The 18,743-nt window shown below is 43.8% G+C and overlaps 1 protein-coding gene across 8 annotated transcripts in view; it reads left to right on the top strand.

The window, feature by feature from the left end:
• PROM1 (prominin 1) overlaps positions 1-18,743 on the top strand; it is a 109,897-nt gene that overhangs the window by 83,340 nt on the left and 7,814 nt on the right. For 5 of the 8 annotated variants that reach the window (XM_045550405.1, XM_045550406.1, XM_045550409.1 and 2 more), the window contains 12 exons: positions 121-224; positions 4,138-4,222; positions 5,984-6,127; positions 6,730-6,801; positions 7,847-7,939; positions 10,225-10,278; positions 11,916-11,996; positions 12,124-12,192; positions 13,808-13,900; positions 17,339-17,454; positions 17,949-17,972; positions 18,386-18,454. In XM_045550405.1, the coding sequence (XP_045406361.1) occupies positions 121-224; positions 4,138-4,222; positions 5,984-6,127; positions 6,730-6,801; positions 7,847-7,939; positions 10,225-10,278; positions 11,916-11,996; positions 12,124-12,192; positions 13,808-13,900; positions 17,339-17,454; positions 17,949-17,972; positions 18,386-18,454 (1,004 nt within the window). Of the gene's footprint in view, positions 1-120; positions 225-4,137; positions 4,223-5,983; positions 6,128-6,729; positions 6,802-7,846; positions 7,940-10,224; positions 10,279-11,915; positions 11,997-12,123; positions 12,193-13,807; positions 13,901-15,685; positions 16,929-17,338; positions 17,455-17,948; positions 17,973-18,385; positions 18,455-18,743 lie in introns of those variants that run through there. The other 3 variants (XM_045550407.1, XM_045550410.1, XM_045550411.1) reach the window with 3 other exon arrangements.

Raw genomic sequence — 18,743 nt, 5'->3', positions numbered from 1 at the left:
TTGAAGATCAATGAGAAAAATCTGAAAAATATATATTAACAGAGTATTCATTTTACTATATGTATGTATGTTAGCATAAAACTGTGTTTTTTTTAAAAACCGCTTTTTAATTTGTTCCAGGTTTTGGACACACCCTATTTATTCAATGATAATTGGCAATACTATCTCTCCGGCATCATATTTAATAAATCAGATATTAGGCTCACTTTTGGACAAGTTTACAGGTATCAATAATTGCATTATGCATTTTGCTTCTTAAAATGTTCTTTCTCCAGAATGAGAATTTTGCTTTCAATGTGTTTTTTAATCTTAATGATATGACTTTCCAGTTTCAGAGGTAGGCTGTTCTCTAGTCCTAGCAAAGAAATAGTAGAAGTGGTGCTGAAAAGACAATCCTTCCCCCAAAAGCCTTCGAGACCTCAGAATGGGATGTCTCGAGGTCCCTCTCTCCAGTAAAGCCTAGGACTCACTGGTTAAGGTGACCCTAAGATGAATTAACGGGACCCTGTGAGAACTATTGTTCAAGAACCACCTTGCCCAAAGTAAAAGCCATATAGCAAGAATTAAGTGAATGTGTCCAAATCACAAATGGGCTGAAATCACAGACAAGATAATAGCAATGCCTATGGAAGGGCTGACCCGTGCAGTCCAGTCTCCTGGGCTCCAATCCTGGCTCCGCTCCTGGAGCCTCTGTCACCGTGGGCAATTCAGTAGGGGTCACGATAATAGGAATTCTCACCCTGGGGTTGTTTTAGGGTTAAGTGAAAAACATGAGATTAGAACAGTGCCTGACATAGCATGAGAACTTGATAAAATAATATCTGTTTTTATGATTGTTCATCTACGTGCATTTTCCCATCTTTGACACATAAGAATGCTGGCAGAACATTGTAATATGACCCCTAGCACTAATATCTTTGGAAATCTGATACTTAGATTTCTCTAAACATTTTAAAACTTTCTTGAATTTCCAAGGTCCTACCTGATGCATTTGTGATGTGCCATGGATTGTTTTCCTGTGTAATGAAAACCCTTTTTTACCTTTCTGTCATTTGCCCCTTTCCACCTCCCAAGAAGGGGACATACCCACTCTTTCGAGGCGAGGTTGCAGCGGGGTGAGCTGTTTCCCCTAGAAACATGTTCCTGCCTAGCACATCTCCTTCCAGGCTGCATAGCCTGAGTCTGGTTCTGTCTTCCCTCATGTGGCTTTCTTCTCGTTGCCTTGGTCACTTTCTTTCCCCTCTCTGCATCCTTCTCAGCTCCATTAAGTATGTGAGTTTCAAGGTCCAGCAGCCAGACAGGCACATTCTGACATGAAAGAGCCTGGTGACCTCTGTATGCCAGGGGATTTCCCCCCTGGGCCCCCACACCCTCTCTCATCCATCAGGACAGGGACCGAGGTGGCCCCTGTCCTGATTCCTGAGCAACTGACAGTCTCTCTCTTGCTTAAGCTTCTCCCAAAGAAATATTGAGGTTTTTTTGCCCTTTAGTTCAGCTTTTGAAGCAGCCCATGAACAGTATATAATATCCCTTTCCTCCTAAATCTAGGGTGACTCTTTGCTCACTTTGCATCATGCACATTTGCCAGATGGTGAAATGGGCCTCCTGGTCTGATGGTTCATGGCCTTAGGTGTCCGATCTTCGGTGTGAACCCACAGGCAAGCAGCTGTCTGCTCTGAGCCCTGGGGAAAGAAGTCACTTTAAGAGTATTTGGAACCAATTCACAGAATGCATTTTAAACACCGATGACATTTTTATTTCTACCCATGGCGAGACCAGAGGTCCAGAGGGTGTGTGCATTAACACAGTGTGTTCTTAGTGAATGAAACTGAAAATATACCCGGTGATAGTGACTCACATTGAGAGGAGAATGTCTCAAAGCTGGCAGACACAGGTCCCCATCTGCCCTGGGGCCTTTCCCGTCCTCTACACGGAAACCACCATTCTCAGTGTCCTTATTACCCTCTTAGAGTTTCTTTATGCAGGTTTAAGCAAATATTAGCCCTCTGCCTGGTATGATTATATAACTTAGTAGCATTAGGCGTCATTCGACACTCGAGAGACTTCTTAAGCATTTTGTGAATTGTCAGATAGACTTTCAGGCATTGCAATTTTTTTTTTTGCACTCTTTAAAACATTTTCGAATCTGCATGCATTTAATTAATAAACGGTCATTTGTTCTAGCTGACCCACAGAAGTTATTTTAAAATAAATATAGTAGCTATGCCGTTACTGTTCTTTTTACCCATTTATTTTTTATTTGTATATATTCATAGGGTACAAGTGCAATTTTTTTTACATTGATATATTACATTGTGGTGATGTCAGGGCTTTCAGTGCACCACTAAAGCAACACACATTGTACCCACCTGTTGTTACGGTTTGTTTCTGTTATACAAGAAACAAATTCAATGCTAAGTAGAAAGAATGGTAATTTTAAAAAATTATAAGAGCTAGCACCCACGTGGTACTTTCTGTGTGGCAAGACTGACGGAAACACTGTGTGGATATAAACTTCTTTAACACCCACAACACTCTGTGAGCTAGGTACCATGTTAACAACTACCTTTGCTGTTGTACAAGGATCCTGGGTAACTGAGGATACCTGAGATATTATACAAAGTTGAATGAGACTGTGGTCCTACTGTCTTGGAAAACCTAGTAGGGAGATAGATCCATAAAGAAGTGTTCTAGAATGGGGCGATACTTACAGGTGATAGAATGTACTGAGGCCACTGTAGAAGCTCCAAGGAGGGCACCTCATGCAGCTTGGGAATGGAAGAATTAGGAAGGGCTTCCTGAGAGAAATGGCACCTGAGCCGATCGTAATGTGTTAGTAGGGGTGGGCTGGACAAAAAAAGACTTAAAAAAGGCAACCGGGCTGAGCAAGGACCACAGGGAAAGGCAGGGAGGTGTGGGTGGCAGCAGCCTGTCCTTGAGAGGTTTTTAAAATCCCACTCTCATTTTCAGGCTGAGTACAAAGTACAGGGACAGAGAAAAGTCCTGGTTTCCATTACTGAGCCCATGGCGGTGAAAACTGAGTTTCTGGGTACAGCACTTGGAATGAATTTTTGTCCCAAACCTGATATTATAAATGTTACTTGTAGACTCTACCTTCTAAATCTTTCTTAAATCTGTCTCCTTCTCCTTTCTCCCTGCTTCCCATTCCAACGTCCAAACATCCAGGAATGTGATGTGATCTAATGACAAATGTTACTTCTTGCCTAAATTTCAAGGGATCCCATGACCTCTGGCAAAGAGACAGCTGATAAGTTGCACATTTGTCCCATCTGCACTCATGGCAGACATTGCTAATCAGCTGTGGTCTTCTGCTTAGCACAGGGAGCCTCAGGCTCCTCCTGGATGGCGTGCTCTAGGCAGACATTAGCAATCCATTGACACTTCTGTGCACAGTTAAACCTGTCCGTCATCTCTAGGCTGAGAGGTCAAGGCCAAGCTTCTTGGCCTGGCGTGGCAGCTCTTCATGATTCTGGCTCCTGAAGAACTCTCCAGTTTTACCTCTGGTTGTACGTGCACCAAGCTCTAAGTTCCAACAACACCAACCCACTTGTTCCCTGGAGGGGAGTATCGCACCTCCTGGGGTGTGGGAAAGTTGCTTCTCTCAGGCATCCGTCAAGGCTGGCTGGCTCTGACAGCTGTGGCAAGGAAGAGTTGCACCTTCAGAGCTGTGGCTATCTTTGTGGCCAGAATATGCATTCGATGAGGCCCGCCCTCCTTAGCTCAGTCGTGTAGGCATTTTACCTGTAAAGCCCAAGACATACTTCGTGGCACACCTCTTTCTAGCAAGCATCATTTTGTGTTTTTAAAATGAGAATGTATTTCTTCCCAATTTGTAAACTTGTCCACAGCCATACTGGAAATAGCACAAAGGAGACAGATGGAGGGACATATTTATCAATCTTATATCTCTTCCAAAAATGGGACTGTTAGTAAATTGGGGAAAGAAGTCGAGAGTGGCGAGTGCTAGGTGAGGATGCATGTGGCCCCTGGGGACACTCAGATCCACTTCTGTGGTCACAGATTAAACAAAGAAATAGTGACTCTTTCTCTTCATCTTCAGCAGTGTACAGAGTCAGCTGCTTTTCTGGATCATGGTTTCTCTGTTTATTCCCACAGTGACTGCAAGAACAATAGAGGCGTTTATGCCACTCTTCATCTGGAGAATCGTTTTAATATCAGCAAACATCTCAACATTAACGAGGCAAGTAATTGGAACCAGTCATGGAACCGACATAGTATTTCTTTACTAAATCCAGTCATCTTTCTTTCTTTTTTAAAAATTGAGATGAAATTCCCATAAGATAAAGGTAACTATTTGAAAGTGACAGTGCATTCACATGATTGTGCAACCCTCCCCTCTATCTAGTTGCAAAACATTTTCTCACCCTGCAACCAGTTGTCTTTCTTGCAGCTTCAGTTTTTTGAGTGGAATATGCAAGAGCCTCTGAAAGGGCCTCACTGCAGACTTTTTACAGGGAAAGATGTCATTTCACTGGGTGTAGATGTTCCTATAGGAACAAGCCCCACTCATTCCCCAAGGAGGTTCCCTCCCCAAGACCATCCCTCCTTTCTGCCAGGTCCTGGAATTAGACATTTAGCACAAAGAAATGTGGTCCACACTGTCCTCATCCCTTAGGAATCTTGCTGTGGCCCTAGGACTCCAGGGTGGGCTCTGGTGAGCTCTGCTGGCAAGAGACAGAAGGGATGGAAGCACATGGAATAGAACGACACCCTCTCCTCCTTTGCCTGAGTCCAGACCCCAGTCTAACACTCCAAGGAGCCAGGCGTGGTGGCTCACACCTGTGGTCCCAGCTACTCTGGAGGCTGATGCAGGGAGGTCACTTGAGCCCAGGAGCTCAAGGCTAGCCTGGGCAACATAGTGACACCCCATCTCTAAAACCAAAGACTCTGAGGAAAGACCATTCCAGAGCTCTGTGGCCAAAAGGAGAGGCTAGAGAGATTCAGCTGCTCTCTAGAGTACAGTTAATCTAGACCACCCCTACCTCCCACACCTGCAGGCCACTCTGGCCTCAGCTGTGCAGGGAAGACTCAATCTAGAGAGCCCTCTTTCTTTGGGGCTTCCAGAATGAGAACAGACACCAAGGGAGGAGGTTATTCCCAAGGCCCACAGCTCACCCACACAGGCATCACAGAAGGCTGCCAGCAGTACTGTGACACCATGATGGCTTGATGGTTTTCAAATGTGAAGAGGTTTCTTTGAAAGCTGTATATGAATTTTGTGTTAATTTATCTTCCCTAAATATTCCTTACATGTGCATAAATAAAATGCTATTTTCTATAATGTTATATGATATAAATAGATGCCCATCATGCCATGGGTCACTTTCGCTGTGCACAATGGTGGGTACTATGTGCAGAGTACTGCCCAGGCCTCTCCATGCTGCCAGCACAACCCCGAATCAGCAACCACATTCCCATGACCTTCCCCCAGTTAACTGAACACTGTTCCCCAAATCACATCTCCGGTGTCGTCCTCCTATCCAGCTCTACTGCATGCTGGCCCCTTCCCTAGAATGCCAGCCTGCCCTGTCCCTTTCAGCACCTCTGTTTGTCAAGGCTGGGGGCTCAGAAGCCACCTGCTCTGTATTGTCCTTCCAGGCCCACTTCCCTGGAGGCCTTTCCAAGACCCTGGTGTCCTAAGCCAGTTCAGTTCACAGGCCCCTCTTATGCCACAGCCTCTGCCCTCTGAGGTCTTTGAGGGCAGAGACAGAATCTTATTCTGCTTCGCATCCCACCTCCTCAAAAAGTGCTTGCCATAGGAAGGAGCAGGAAGGAGGGGAGAGTACCCGGCAGAGATCCCAGCCCAGTGCATGCATGGTTTTGTTTTGGTTTGGTTTGGTTTTTTTGTCCTGTGTAATTTTACTGCTCTTTTAAAGCATTCAATTTGTGACATGTTTGGAGAATAATGGATTGATGTATAACTTTTCTTTTTTCCATGCAGCATACTGAAAATATAAACCATGAATTTGAAAATCTGAACATAAATCTTAATATTGTTCTGCTGGACAAAGCAGGAAGAGCCAACCTTCAAAATTTTGCTGTTTGTGGAATAGACAGAATAAATTATGCCACCTACTTGTCTCAGGTATACATGCTTGATCTTTTGGGGGAAATTAGAGCATTGGATTTGTGTATTTCTTTTTGTTTTTGTTTTTATTAAGATGAGATTCATATAACATAAAACGAACCATTTTAAAGTGAGCAATTCAGTGGCATTTAGCGTATTCACAATGTTGCACAAACACCACCTGGTTCCAAAACATTTGCATCATCCCAAAGGAAATGCTGTACTTGTTAGCAGTTCCTCACCATTCTCTCCTCCCCCGAACCCCTGGCAACAACCCGTCTCTGTTTTATTTCTACAGATTTACCTATTCTGGATATTTCACATAAATGGAATCATATAATATGTGATCTTTTGTGTCTGGCTTCTTTCACTTAGCATGTTTTTGCGGTTTATCCATGTTATAGCATGTATCGGTACTTCATTCCTTTTTATGGTTGAATAATATGTTGAATAAAAATAATATGGTTTTATATGTATAGATAAGAATGCAGATGTTGTCACCTGTTAAGAGTTTCTAACCTTGATGACTTTATAGTTATGGACCCATGTTGTCTATCAGGTGTTGTTAAGGTTTAAAAAATCCCATATCCTTAACACAATTTTTTACATCTCTTTTGTAGACTGGTAAACACCCTGCAAAAGTGAATCTGTTATCATTTGCATATGATCTAGAAACAAAAGCAAACCATTTGGTGAGTACAAATAATCCCTGTTAAATGCTATAGTAGTTGGAGATGTCAAATGGCAATAGCATTCTTAGGAAGGCGACTGAAAAGAGTAATCCCTTGTTTACAAATGCCTCCCTTGTACATGCCAAAAGTCCCCATCAGCAGCCATTGCCATGTGGCCCAAACCTCTCTGAGCCTGAATGTTGCCAGGTGACCACAGCGGCTGCTGTCCTCTGTGCTTAGAGCAGATGCCCTTGCTGCTTTCTGGACCTGCTTTCGCCTCTGTCAACCCCTCCACCTAGACACACACACACACACGCACACACACACGTCATTTTTCTTGCAGCATAGGGGATAGTCCCTGAGGATGTGGGAGGAAGATTCCATGTGGTGCTCGGGATCACCAATAGGAAGTGGTGAGGGAGGGCAGAGACGCCACCTGAGCCCCATAAACATCCCCTTCATCGACTTCTCTGCTGCTTGGTGACTACTTGGCCTTAACTGGCCCCGTCCGAGAAGCGGCAGACCACAGTGACAAGGAGCCTTGGCTCCTGGGGAAGACCTGGGTTTAAATCCTGACTCAGCCACTTCCTAACGCTAGGAGCTTGGGCAAGATATTTCTCCTCTCTGTGCTTTAGTTTCCCTGTCTGTCAAATGGGGTTAATAAGCACCTACCTTATAGGATTGTTCTATGTTAATGTGCTAAACACCATTTAAATGTGGGTTAAATAAAAATTTCTCAGTCGAGCCTTGGTTTTCTCATCTGTAAAATGGGGAAACTCATAGTGGCTACATCATGGTCAGGTGGAGAGAGGACACAGCCTCTGGCATTCAAGTAGAAATCAGGAGTGTGGGTTATTGCCGAGAGTCCATGGGTCTGTGTTTTGAAGCAGGGTGTCTTGGCACCGTCCCACCTGGCCAACCCCCAAGCCCACCCATGGCTGTTATTGCACAAGGAGGGCTGCCTGCATGCTGATGTCCCAGCTGGCCCGGGCCCCCTGTGGTCAGAGAGAGTGCTTTGAGTCTGGAAAGAAGGTGTTGATCTTTGCTTATTTTATTCTCTTTGCAGCCGCCAGGAACTTTGAGGCAGTCCTTGAAAAGAGAGGCAGAAACTATTAAAATGATTCACCGTCAACAGGTCGTTCCTATGGAGCAATCACTGGTAACAGTCAGCAACGTTTGGCATTTCATTGTGGCGTGAGCACAATTGATTGCAGCTAGCTGCCTTTCGTTTTGCCTAATGCTCACCTCTCGAGGTCCAGTCCGATTGGCCCCAGCCTCAGAAATTGAGCTGGGCTTTAAAGAAGGCAAAACTTGCATTGCGCCTCCCTCTCCTGTTTATTTCCTCCCCTTTTTCTGTTTGGGTTTGAATAGTTAGATGAAGTCCTGTGTCTGTCTCCTGCACCTTGCTCCAGTTTCCATCGCTGTGAGCAGCCCTTCCCACGCCCTGCATTCAGCCACAGTGCTGTGGATTCACTCTCACTTATTCTTCAATTCTTTTTCTCCAAACTTTAACATGGGAAGTTGAGGGTAAGTGCTTTTCTGTGTGTATCCCCTTAGCTCCGTCAGCTGTCTCGATGGTCATGCTTCCTCTCTTCTCTCCCATCCTTTCCATTTTCTTCTCACCACCTTCTGGCTCTTTCCTTACTGCAGTAAAGACAGTTTGTAGCAAGGAAAGAATATGGGCTTTGGAGTCAGACATACCTGGTTTCAAATCCTGCTTCTGGCTCCCCAAAGTATTGTGGCTTCTCGGTTTCATCATGTAAATATGGTGGGAACAATTGCTGCCCTTGTTACTACCTGACCTCAGAGAGGGACTCGGGAAATAGGAGGAATTATTATTATGCTTGCATGTGGGTCTTGTTTGCCGTGGTCAAGGAGAGAACTGTGTGGAAACTGGGTTACTGAATCAGCTCGCTCAAGTTAGAGAAGGATGTAAGTCCACTTGACTTCAACGTCTGAGCTTCCAGAGCTAGTCCTCACTACTCTTTTTTTTTCTCTCCTGACTTCCTAATTCATTAGATTATTCACAAAGTCATCCTATTGAAATTTCTTCATTTGTATCCTGTGCTTTTCACAATTTGCTACTGTACTTGTTTATGCCCAAGACAAATATGTTAACATTTTAAGCTTGTTTTGCATTTTTTTTAATGCTTTCCTTCAAGTAGACAGGATTTCATGACTTTTTCAGAACTAAGGCAACCTATGCACAAATAGGCAAGTTGTTTTGTGCATGTGACCCATGATCACATGTACAGGGGTTGGCAAACTAGGGCCCTCCAAAACTACAGCCTGCTGCCACTTTATTAGAACACAGCCAGGCCCACTTTTCTTTGTTTCTTTAAGGGAAGGATTTTTTTTTTAGTTTCAAAATATTATGGGGGTACAAATGTTTTTGGTTACTTGTATCAATTTTGTTATGCTTTAGTCAGAGTTGTAAGTGTGCCCATCACCCAGATAGTATTCATTGTACCCATTAGATAGGTTTTTGCCTATCCCCTCCTTTCCCTTCCTTCCTGCTTGATTTCCACTGAATTTTACTTCCCTCTTTGCACATGTGTGCTCATCGGTTAGTTCCAATTTAATAGCAAGCACATGTCGTCTTTGTTTTTCCATTCTTTAGGTATTTCACTTAGGATAATGGTCTACAGTTCCATCCAAATTGTTGCAAAAGGACTTAATTCATCCTTCTTCATGGCTGTATAGTATTCCATAGTATACATATACCACATTTTGTTAATCCATTCATAAATTGATGGGCACTTGGGTTGATTCCACATCTTTGCAATGGTGAATTGTGCTGCAATAAGCATTCAAGTGCAGGTATCTTTTTGATAAGTTAACTTTTTTTCCCTTGGATAAATACCCGAGAGTGGGATTGCTAGATGGAATGGTAGGTTGACTTTTAGTTCTCTGAGGAATCTCCATCCTGTTTTCCATAGAGGTTGTACTAATTTGCAGTCTCACCATGCCCACTTATTTACAAACTATCTGTGGCTGCTTTTGGCTACAAGGGCAAAGTTGAGTAGTTGGAACTATAGCCCATAAACCCTAACATATTTACTGTCTGGCCCTTAACAGATACAGTTTGCCAACCCCTGGTCCAAACCATTCAGGTAAACTACTCTTGTGGGGCAGGCTCTATTTTAAATAATGCCTTCTACTTTGATCAAACCTAATTCAGAGGGATTTCTTGGACACCTTACATGTGAGGTACTGCCCTTTGAAGCTTTAGAATGTGTATCCTGATGTTTTTCTTCAGATTTTCTTACACCAGAGGTGTATAAGTTACACATTGTTACTAGTGTCTGTTATTTTTTCTAGAATGAAACCATTACAGTGTTAAGTTAGATTTGATAGCCGTTTGGGGGGAGGGAAGGACACAAGACATGTGATCTTGCTGCTTCATGTAATATTTTGAAAACATTATCTATGTTTGTTCACCAGGGCACTTTAAGGGACAGCATCAAGACACTGCAACCCATAAGCAATGGATTAGTGGTGAGGATTTACTTTGTTTTGCTGTCATGGGGTTTGGTGGTTTGGTTATAAAATACTACATGTAGAATTTCAGAGGTGTTGATTTTTGTAAATACTTTTAAGTAAAAAAAAAAAAAAAGTCTCAGTTATTTACCCATTTTAAATACCAAACTGGGTTTTCCTGCTATTTCCTTTCTACAAGAACTTCTATAAGTATAGACCTCGTCTTAGCAGGTTGTTAGATACTTAGGTGAAATCTGTGCTTTGATGTGTAGGATGTAAGCTTAGGAGGTACATTGGTCACTTTTACAGAGGTGATACTGCCTAACAAACAACCCCAAATCTCAGTGCCTTCTGACCACAATCATTCCTTTTCATTTTGGGGTTGACCACAGGCTTCTCTACATAGCTTCCCATTTAGACACCCAGCCTGAAGGAGCAGCTCCTGTCTGGGCCACCTCATGTCCCCTTAGTGGAGGACAGAAGTTCAGAGGATGAGTAGAAACGTAGGTTGTCCTGTAAGCCATTGCTCAGAACGGGCATCCACGACATCCCCAACATTCCACCAGCCAAAGCAAGTCACGTGATCGTGCCCACTGTCATGGGGCTGGGGAAGTCTACTTCATGCCCTGGGAAGTGGCCCCAGGGAGGGTATCAATAATGCGGAGCAACTAGTACAATCTACCACAGGGGCGCCCTTGGGCAAACGTTCCCACCACAAAAACGGAGCTCCAGGGCTGTTGTATTTATCATGAATCCACAATGCCCACAGGCAGTGCAGAAAATAATTTTTTATTGAGTGGAATAGGCTACCCATGAGAGGCTTTGGATGTGAGCTCCACCGGAAAAAATTAAATGTTTCTTCCTTCACTTTTCTCGGTGAGACCAACATTATGACTCAGTTCCTCTGAAGAGGTCTGTTCCGAGACCTCCCTGTACCTCTAATCATGGTTGTCATTTCCTAAGTGTGTGTCCCATGCCAAGGGAACCTGCTGACACTGGTGACTGTGTGCAGGTCCTTTGCTTTCTCTGCACACCTTGACATTCAGGGTGATGCATACAGTTGTGTGATGCCCTTCACTAGGGACCCAGCTATGGGGACAGGGAAGGGTGGAAACCAGCCATTGGTCCACTCAGCAGGCTCTGTCCCCTCAAGTTCCTGGGCAGAAGGGGCCCCTTTCTAGTTTACACCACACTGGCATGTGGGTTGGCAGAGGCCTTGTCTTTGCTTTTGTGATGGTGCAGAGAGTGTGGGCTTTGGAGATGCCAATAAAAAAAAAAAAAAACTAGATGCAAATCCCACATACCCTCTAATGCATCCCAGCCTGGCAACCTTGACCTTGACCTTGGATCAGCTGCCTGGTCTGTGAAGGGAGCCTACAACATCTGAACAATACAGTATAACAATTATTTGCATAGCTCGTTGTGAGGATTCAACGAGGCCCTTCCTAAAAGGACTGGCCTTGTGTCTGGCCCAGAGTATGTGCTCCTGCTGTGCTCACGCTCCTGCCCTCAGAGGGGCTCTGTCATCTTCCTAAGTAGCAGGCCCACAGCGTGGCATTGTGGGACTGAGTTACGGTACTCGAATCAATATGCAAGTTGTCTAATGAAGTCCTTGCATCACTGTCTACCCTGTGGATTGTTGTCGTGTTTTCCAGGACAGAGTAGCCCGTATTCTTACCTCTTTGGATTCTGCTCAGGACTTCGTCACAAACAACATTGCCTCTGTCATTAATGATGTGAGTCTTCTTTTTTAAAATAAGCATGTCAATAAGTGGGCATGTGAACATTACACATTAAATCTCTATAATATTTAAGTACGCTTTCGTCATTTTAATGGTTTACTAATCTTTGATTTCTTTCCAGGAAATTAGGAAGTATGTGAGAACAATAGTAGGGCACTTTGAACAATATCTGCTGTGGGTTGACTTCTCTGTAAGTAATTTATCTTTTTGTTTTTTTTTTTTTTTTAGTTCTTTCATCTTACTTTATTGTTTCCTTTTTCTGTCTGTTTCTTTCTTTATTTTTTTATTCTTATTTCAGCATATTGTGAGGGTACAAAAGTTTAAGTTAGGTATATTGCCCTGCCCCCCCGCCGCCCCCCCCGTCAGAGTTTCAAACGTGTCCATCCCCCAGACAGTGCGCATCGCACTCATTATGTATGTATACACCCATCCCCTCCCCACCCACATCTGCCCGACACCCGACCAATGTTATTCCTAAATGTGCTCTTAGGTGATGATCAGTGAAACCAATTTGATGGTGAGTACATGTGGTGCTTATGAACATAAAGGAGGCCATGTCTTAGGATGGTCATTTTCTAGGGTAAAATATAGAGGAAATAAAATTAAATTCCCCGGTAATTTGGTGGGAGGTAAGTGAAAGGATTCTGCAGTGTGGGTCCCAGACTTCGGGGAGCTGCTCACCAGGCCGGAGGATGTGCTCCCCGGGGGGCCCCTCTGATCCCCTTTCCTCACTTTCGCTACACAGACTCTTCCATTTTCTTCCCATCTCCTCTGTCAGGTAACAAAGGCTCAGGTAAAAAATACTCAGACAAATACCATGCTGAACACATATACTTTTTAATCCTCTCAGGAGTCCTGTAGGATAGGTCTTGTTTCAATAACAAATGAGGAAACTGGAAACCGAGGCTCTGAGAGAATAAGGGTGGGTCTTGCTTTAAGGCAGATCCAGTTGTCCCTCCGTGTCCACGGGGGATTGGCTCCAGGACCCTCCACCCCAAAGATGCCAAAATTGGAAGATGCTCAAAGTCCCTAATATAAAATAGCATCATCTTTGTGTATAACTTACACACATTCTCCTGTATACTTTGAATCACTTCTAGATTACTTCCTATACCTAACAGAATGTAAAGGCTATGTAAATAGTTGTTATACTGTATTGTTTAAGAAACAATGGTAAGAAAAAGAGTCTACACATGTTTAGTACAGGCGCAACCATCCGTTTTTCTTTGTTCCTAATATTTTTGATCCATGGTTGGTTGAATCCGCAGATACAGAGCCCATGATGACAGAGGGCCGACAGCAATCTTATAGAACTCATCGATATGAATCAGCCGTCAGCTCCATGTCTTAGAGCAGCGGTCCCCGACTTTTTTGGCACTAGGGACCGGTTTCGTGGAAGACAGTTTTTCCACGGGTTGGGGGTGGGTGCGGGGGTGTGGAGCTCAGGAAGCGATGTGAGTGATCGGGAGTGGCTGTAAATATCTTCCCTCACCTGCCGCTCATCTCCTGCTGTGTGACAGCCCCCACCCTCGTTCCTAAGTTTCACGGAAGACAATTTTTCTGTGGCCAGCAGTGGGGGTGGGGAGGTGGGATGGGGGGTGGGGGTGGGGGGGTGGAGCTCTTCGGCCCGGTCCCTAACAGGCCATGGACCAGTACTGTGGCCCCAGCCTTGGGCACCACAGTCTCAGAGGACACGGAGGTCCTTTTTGTGTGAAACCAGGTCAAAGGTAAATGGCACGTCTGAGTCTGGTGGATTTTTGTGGACGTGGCTCAGTTAAAGTTTGCTGTGTTTCTTCCTCCCGTAGATCAGAGAGAAGATGGTTTCCTGCAAACCTGTGGCCACCGCTCTAGACTCTGCTGTCAATGTGCTTCTGTGCGGCTACGTCATCAGTCCTCTGGTAAGAATTTCATCATCGTCAAGAAGGAGGCACAATAAATCCATCATCTTTGATCCTTTTCCCCCCAGACTGTAATGCACACTCTAATAATTAGTTTTCTGCTGGGGTCTGTTATGATTTTGGAATTCAAAACCCTAAAATCTAAAATTTAGATCAATGTGTTATGATGCCGAGTAGACCAGAAAAGTCGAAACCCCAGTTGCATATCTTACTAAAATTAAAGAAGTCAGGAGACCCTCGTAAAGAAAACTCCTGTTTGTCCAGCATAATTAGAAAGAAGCAGGTATTGGGTACAGATTACTAATGTTCAGAAGGATTCTTAGTGCAACTATATACACAACCCGAAAGCTACACCCAAACTTAATTTGTCATTTAAAAGCCCTTTCAGATGTGACCATGGGGATGGTAATTCCAGCTAATCAGGTTTATTCCTCAGCTGTATTCGCCCCTGAACATGCACTGACTCTCTCCGGGAGCCAGTCCGCTCACTTCTGCTCAAAGCACCTCACTGGCTCCCTGTGGCTCTCGTGAGCATCCTGTGCCCTGATGATTGGGCCCCTGCCCCTCCACGCCTCATTTTGTATTATCCGGTCACCTTCCTCCCTATGCTGCAGACACACTCACCGTCTTTCACTTCATCAATTGCATCTCAGTTTCCCCACCTCAGGGCCTTTGCATGTGCTGTTCCCTTTGTCTGGGCAGGAGATGGACACACACACCCTGCCTCTCTCTATCCTCTTCCCCTCCCCACCCACCTCCCACTAAGCTAAGTCTTCTAAGTCTTGAAACAAAATGTTTAGGAACACAGACTCTGAATTCAAATTCCATTTCTACACTTTTAGAACTCTGTGACTTTGAAAATTTACTGAAATTTTCTGAGCTTCATCACCTACATGGCACTGTTTTGATGGTTCAGTGAGAGATTACCTGGAAAGCCCTTAACGCCACTGTACACTAACACACTTTGTAAGTGTTCACTATTATCAGTTGCTCAGTTTTCAGCTCTTAGCTCAAACGTCTTTTTCTCCAGGAAGCCTTTTCTGACCCTCCAAACTAGATGGGGCTCCCTTTTCTACATTCTTATAGAAATCTATGCTTTTCCTTTAGAGATATATTGCTGTTTGAATTATATATTTGTGTGGTTCTTTAAGACCTATCCCCCTTAACACAGTCTAGACTCTGAACTCCGTGAGTACAGGGCTGTGTCTCTGCCATGAGGTGCATTGCCTGGCAGAGTATCACCACAGAATGAATGAAGGGTGACAGGTGGCTCTCCGTTCTCAGTGCATGCATATTGCTCTGTGCATCTCCCTTGTTCATGTCTACCTCTCTGCTGCATGGACTGTCATGCCCACATGGGAAGGATCTTGTCACTGTCCCAGCCACGTAGACCCAAAGGCCTGGCTTCCTCACTGCTTCCCTCCTCCAGCATCCTCTTCCCCTTCGGTCCTGTGCTTGGTGGCCCCTGCTGCCAGCTTTGGCTGAGGCGCTCAGTAGGGCAGTCAGGGTTAGCCTGCTTGAACCTGAATCGACCTCTCCCTGTGTCCATCCAGCCTCCACCATCTACCCGCAACCAGTCAGACCACCCAACTAGCAGGTGCCTCTCTGCAAATAATCAGGGACAGATTGAGGGGAGGCCTGGGGGCTGCTCAGGAAGATGATCGGCTGGAGCTTTCTAGTAGGTGGTTTAAACAGTAAGGAAGAGCTCTGGGCATCTGCTTCACCAAGGAAATTGACTACAGGCTGGCTAACGTGTTTCTTTTGTATCTTGACTGTTTCCAAAAGGATTGAAGCAGCTTCCAGAAAAAGGATACGGTTGTTAGGAATCTGTAAAGCTTCTCAAAACAAGGTTGAAAACATAGAAATCCACTAATAAAAGAAAATGGAAGGAAGGGAGAAGAAATTGACCAGAAATGAGGGGCCGAAGAAGTGCCACCACCCTGCAGCACTAAACTTAGCCAGGAGCAAAGCAGCAATGCAGGGCCAGGCCCCGAGGGTCAGAGCAGCTGTCGTTACGTACAAGCTGCGTTTGGCCTCGGTGGGCTGAGAAGAGCTGCGCTAGTGTTGCTGACGGCATTATTCTAGGCGCGGGCCTCAGACGTGAGCTACTATGGGAGCCTGGTGGACTTAGAAAGCAGGCCAAGTGCAGGATGCTGGCTGGAAGTGGCATTCAGCCCATGTTCGGGTACCCACATGGTCATACAGGCCATGCATTGCTGTGTTTGCTCAGATTGGTCCAGAAGGTTAAATAACTGAATCTCAGCCTGCAAACATCAGTGGTGTGGTCTGTGCCACACTGAAAACAAATGCCCCTCTTGAAAGAACCACTTCTAGACTGTTGCCTTGTGGAGAACAAGGGACCAGTGTTAAGAAACAAAACTTCAGATTTTTCAAGAAAGGACATAAAATCCAGGTTCACGTGTGAAATCTGGCTCATGCATGTTGTCGACTGTTTTAAAAAGGATACGTTTTGGGGGGGGTATTTTAAGTCAGTTTTTATTATTATTTCTTAAATTTTATTTTATTGTGGTAAGGACAGGTAACATGAAATCTACCCTCCAAACAACCTTTTAAGAGTTTTCAAATGGGTGCTTCTATCTTCTTGACACAATAATATTCTGGGATGAGGATGCTGTCATCTTAACTGTTCAGACGTAGGACAAAGACAGAAAGGTTAATTAGTCATCTTAGCATTAAAAAACAAAAAATAAAAGGAATGTAAACTCATACCTGCTGGCCATCTGTGCTCCTACTGCTAGACAGCTGGGCCGCAAGGAGAGGTCATGCAGTGGGGTGGTCCGAAGTTGTTTTGTCACGTCCTAGATTCAAATCCTGGCTTTCCCACTTGCTACTTCTGTTCCTTTTGTGTAAAACAAATTTAATAGGATCTTCTCAAGGTTTTTGAAAGATTAAATGAATTATAATGTGTAGCACTTCACACAGTGGCTGGTTCATATGAGGTTCACAAATGGTTTTAAAGAACAAAACAAAAACTCATTAAAAAAAATTTTCAGGCCGGGCAAGGTGGCTCACGCCTGTAATCCTAGCACTTTGGGAGGCCAAGGCAGGAGGATCACTCGAGGTCAGGAGTCCAAGACCAGCCTGAGCAAGAGCGAGACCCCGTCTCTACTAAAAATAGAAAGAAATAACTGGACAGCTAAAAATATATATGGAAACAAAAAAATTAGCTGGGCATGGTGGCGCATGCCTGTAGTCCCAGCTACTCGGGAGGCTGAGGCAGAAGGATCGCTTGAGCCCAGGAGTTTGAGGTTGCTGTGAGCTAGGCTGATGCCACGGCACTCACTCTAGCCTGGGCAACAGAGTGAGACTCTGTCTCAAAAAAAAAAAAAAAAAAAAAATTTTTCCCTAAATAACTGTTGTTTTCCATTTCCCATCTTCAAGCATTTAATACTTCTGACATTTTTTTTTTCCTCCTAGAATTTGTTTTGGTTTGGCATAGGAAAAGCTACTGTATTTTCACTTCCGGCTCTAATTTTTGCCGTCAAGCTGGCCAAGTACTATCGTCGAATGGATTCGGAGGATGTGTATGATGAGTAAGTATGTGGGTTTCCACAGGGCCGGGGGTCATTTTCTAGCTGGTGCTGTCTTCGAAGAGATGAGCTCTGATGAGATTAAACATGATTTTTTAATTTTTTAAGTGATGGGTCATTTCTGTTCAGGTGTTTTGTTGGGATTTTTATTGCACCGATTTCCTTATGCTTGTCTTAACTATTTTTTTCTTCTTACTTAATCCTCTCAGCTTCCGTAACCAGCCTTTTTATCTCTTATTTGCAGTTCCTCTCTCTCGGGGACTTGGCAGTTCACTTTATGATAACTGTTTTTACTGCTTTCCGTTTTGGCTTTGTAGTCTGCCCTTCACCGTGTCTGGTGAACTTGTGTGTTTCATTCTTCACTCATCTCCTCAACGTGTGTCTCCTGAGTTTGCACTGTCAGTGTCTGTATTGGAGTAAACATATGGGGGCTGTAGCTGTTAAGCTTTAATAATAACAAGAAAAGTAATTCTATCTCCCTTTTTTGTATTTTGTAGTGTTGAAACTATACCCATGAAAAAGTAAGCCTTTTTTTTTAAACTCTATTCATAGATGGGACAGGGGAGGTTTTATTATTATGTGAGGGACTTTTAAAATTAAATTAATAACATCTTAAAATGACATAAAAACAATAGGTCTGACCAGGCAAAAAATAAATCGTGATGCCTCTTAAAGGAGGCCTGGCACATAGAAGGTGCTCAGGAAATATTTGTTGAATTAATGAAAATTTTATATAGTAAATGTATTACTCTATAAAGTAGTCATTTTGGTCTTGGTTTCTTTTTAAATGTAAATATGCCCTTTTACCTTCTTTGTAGATTTAACAAATTACTGCATACTTTTCATGACCATTACATTGTCTTTGTAATCCATAATGTAAATACTTCATCTTAGAGATAACATGGTGTTTTTGGTATATTTATTTTTGTTACAGTATGGAAAATGGTAATAATGGTTATCATAAAGATCATTTATATGGTATTCACAATCCTGTTATGACAAGGTAAAGCAAAGTCTGGAAGTGCATGCGTGTCCCGTGATAAACCTTCTCATCTCCTATAGATCCAACACTGAATTTTCTGCATGTGGTTCATGGCTTCACTTCCCTCTGTGTGTTACTCTTACTGGTGCCCTACATAGCATTCCATGATGCCATAAGGTGAAATAGTCAATAGGTTTCTAAACATTGGAATTTTTCAGCAATTAAAATTTGGCGTCATCTTAAAATGCTATGTCTGGCTATAGATCACTAAGGATTAAATGCATGCACACCTTCCTTTAGAATCTCTCTG

Source organism: Lemur catta, chromosome 4 (genome assembly GCF_020740605.2).
Source record: "Lemur catta isolate mLemCat1 chromosome 4, mLemCat1.pri, whole genome shotgun sequence".
NCBI classification, from domain to species: domain Eukaryota; kingdom Metazoa; phylum Chordata; class Mammalia; order Primates; family Lemuridae; genus Lemur; species Lemur catta.
This window is presented reverse-complemented; position numbering and strand designations above follow the sequence as displayed.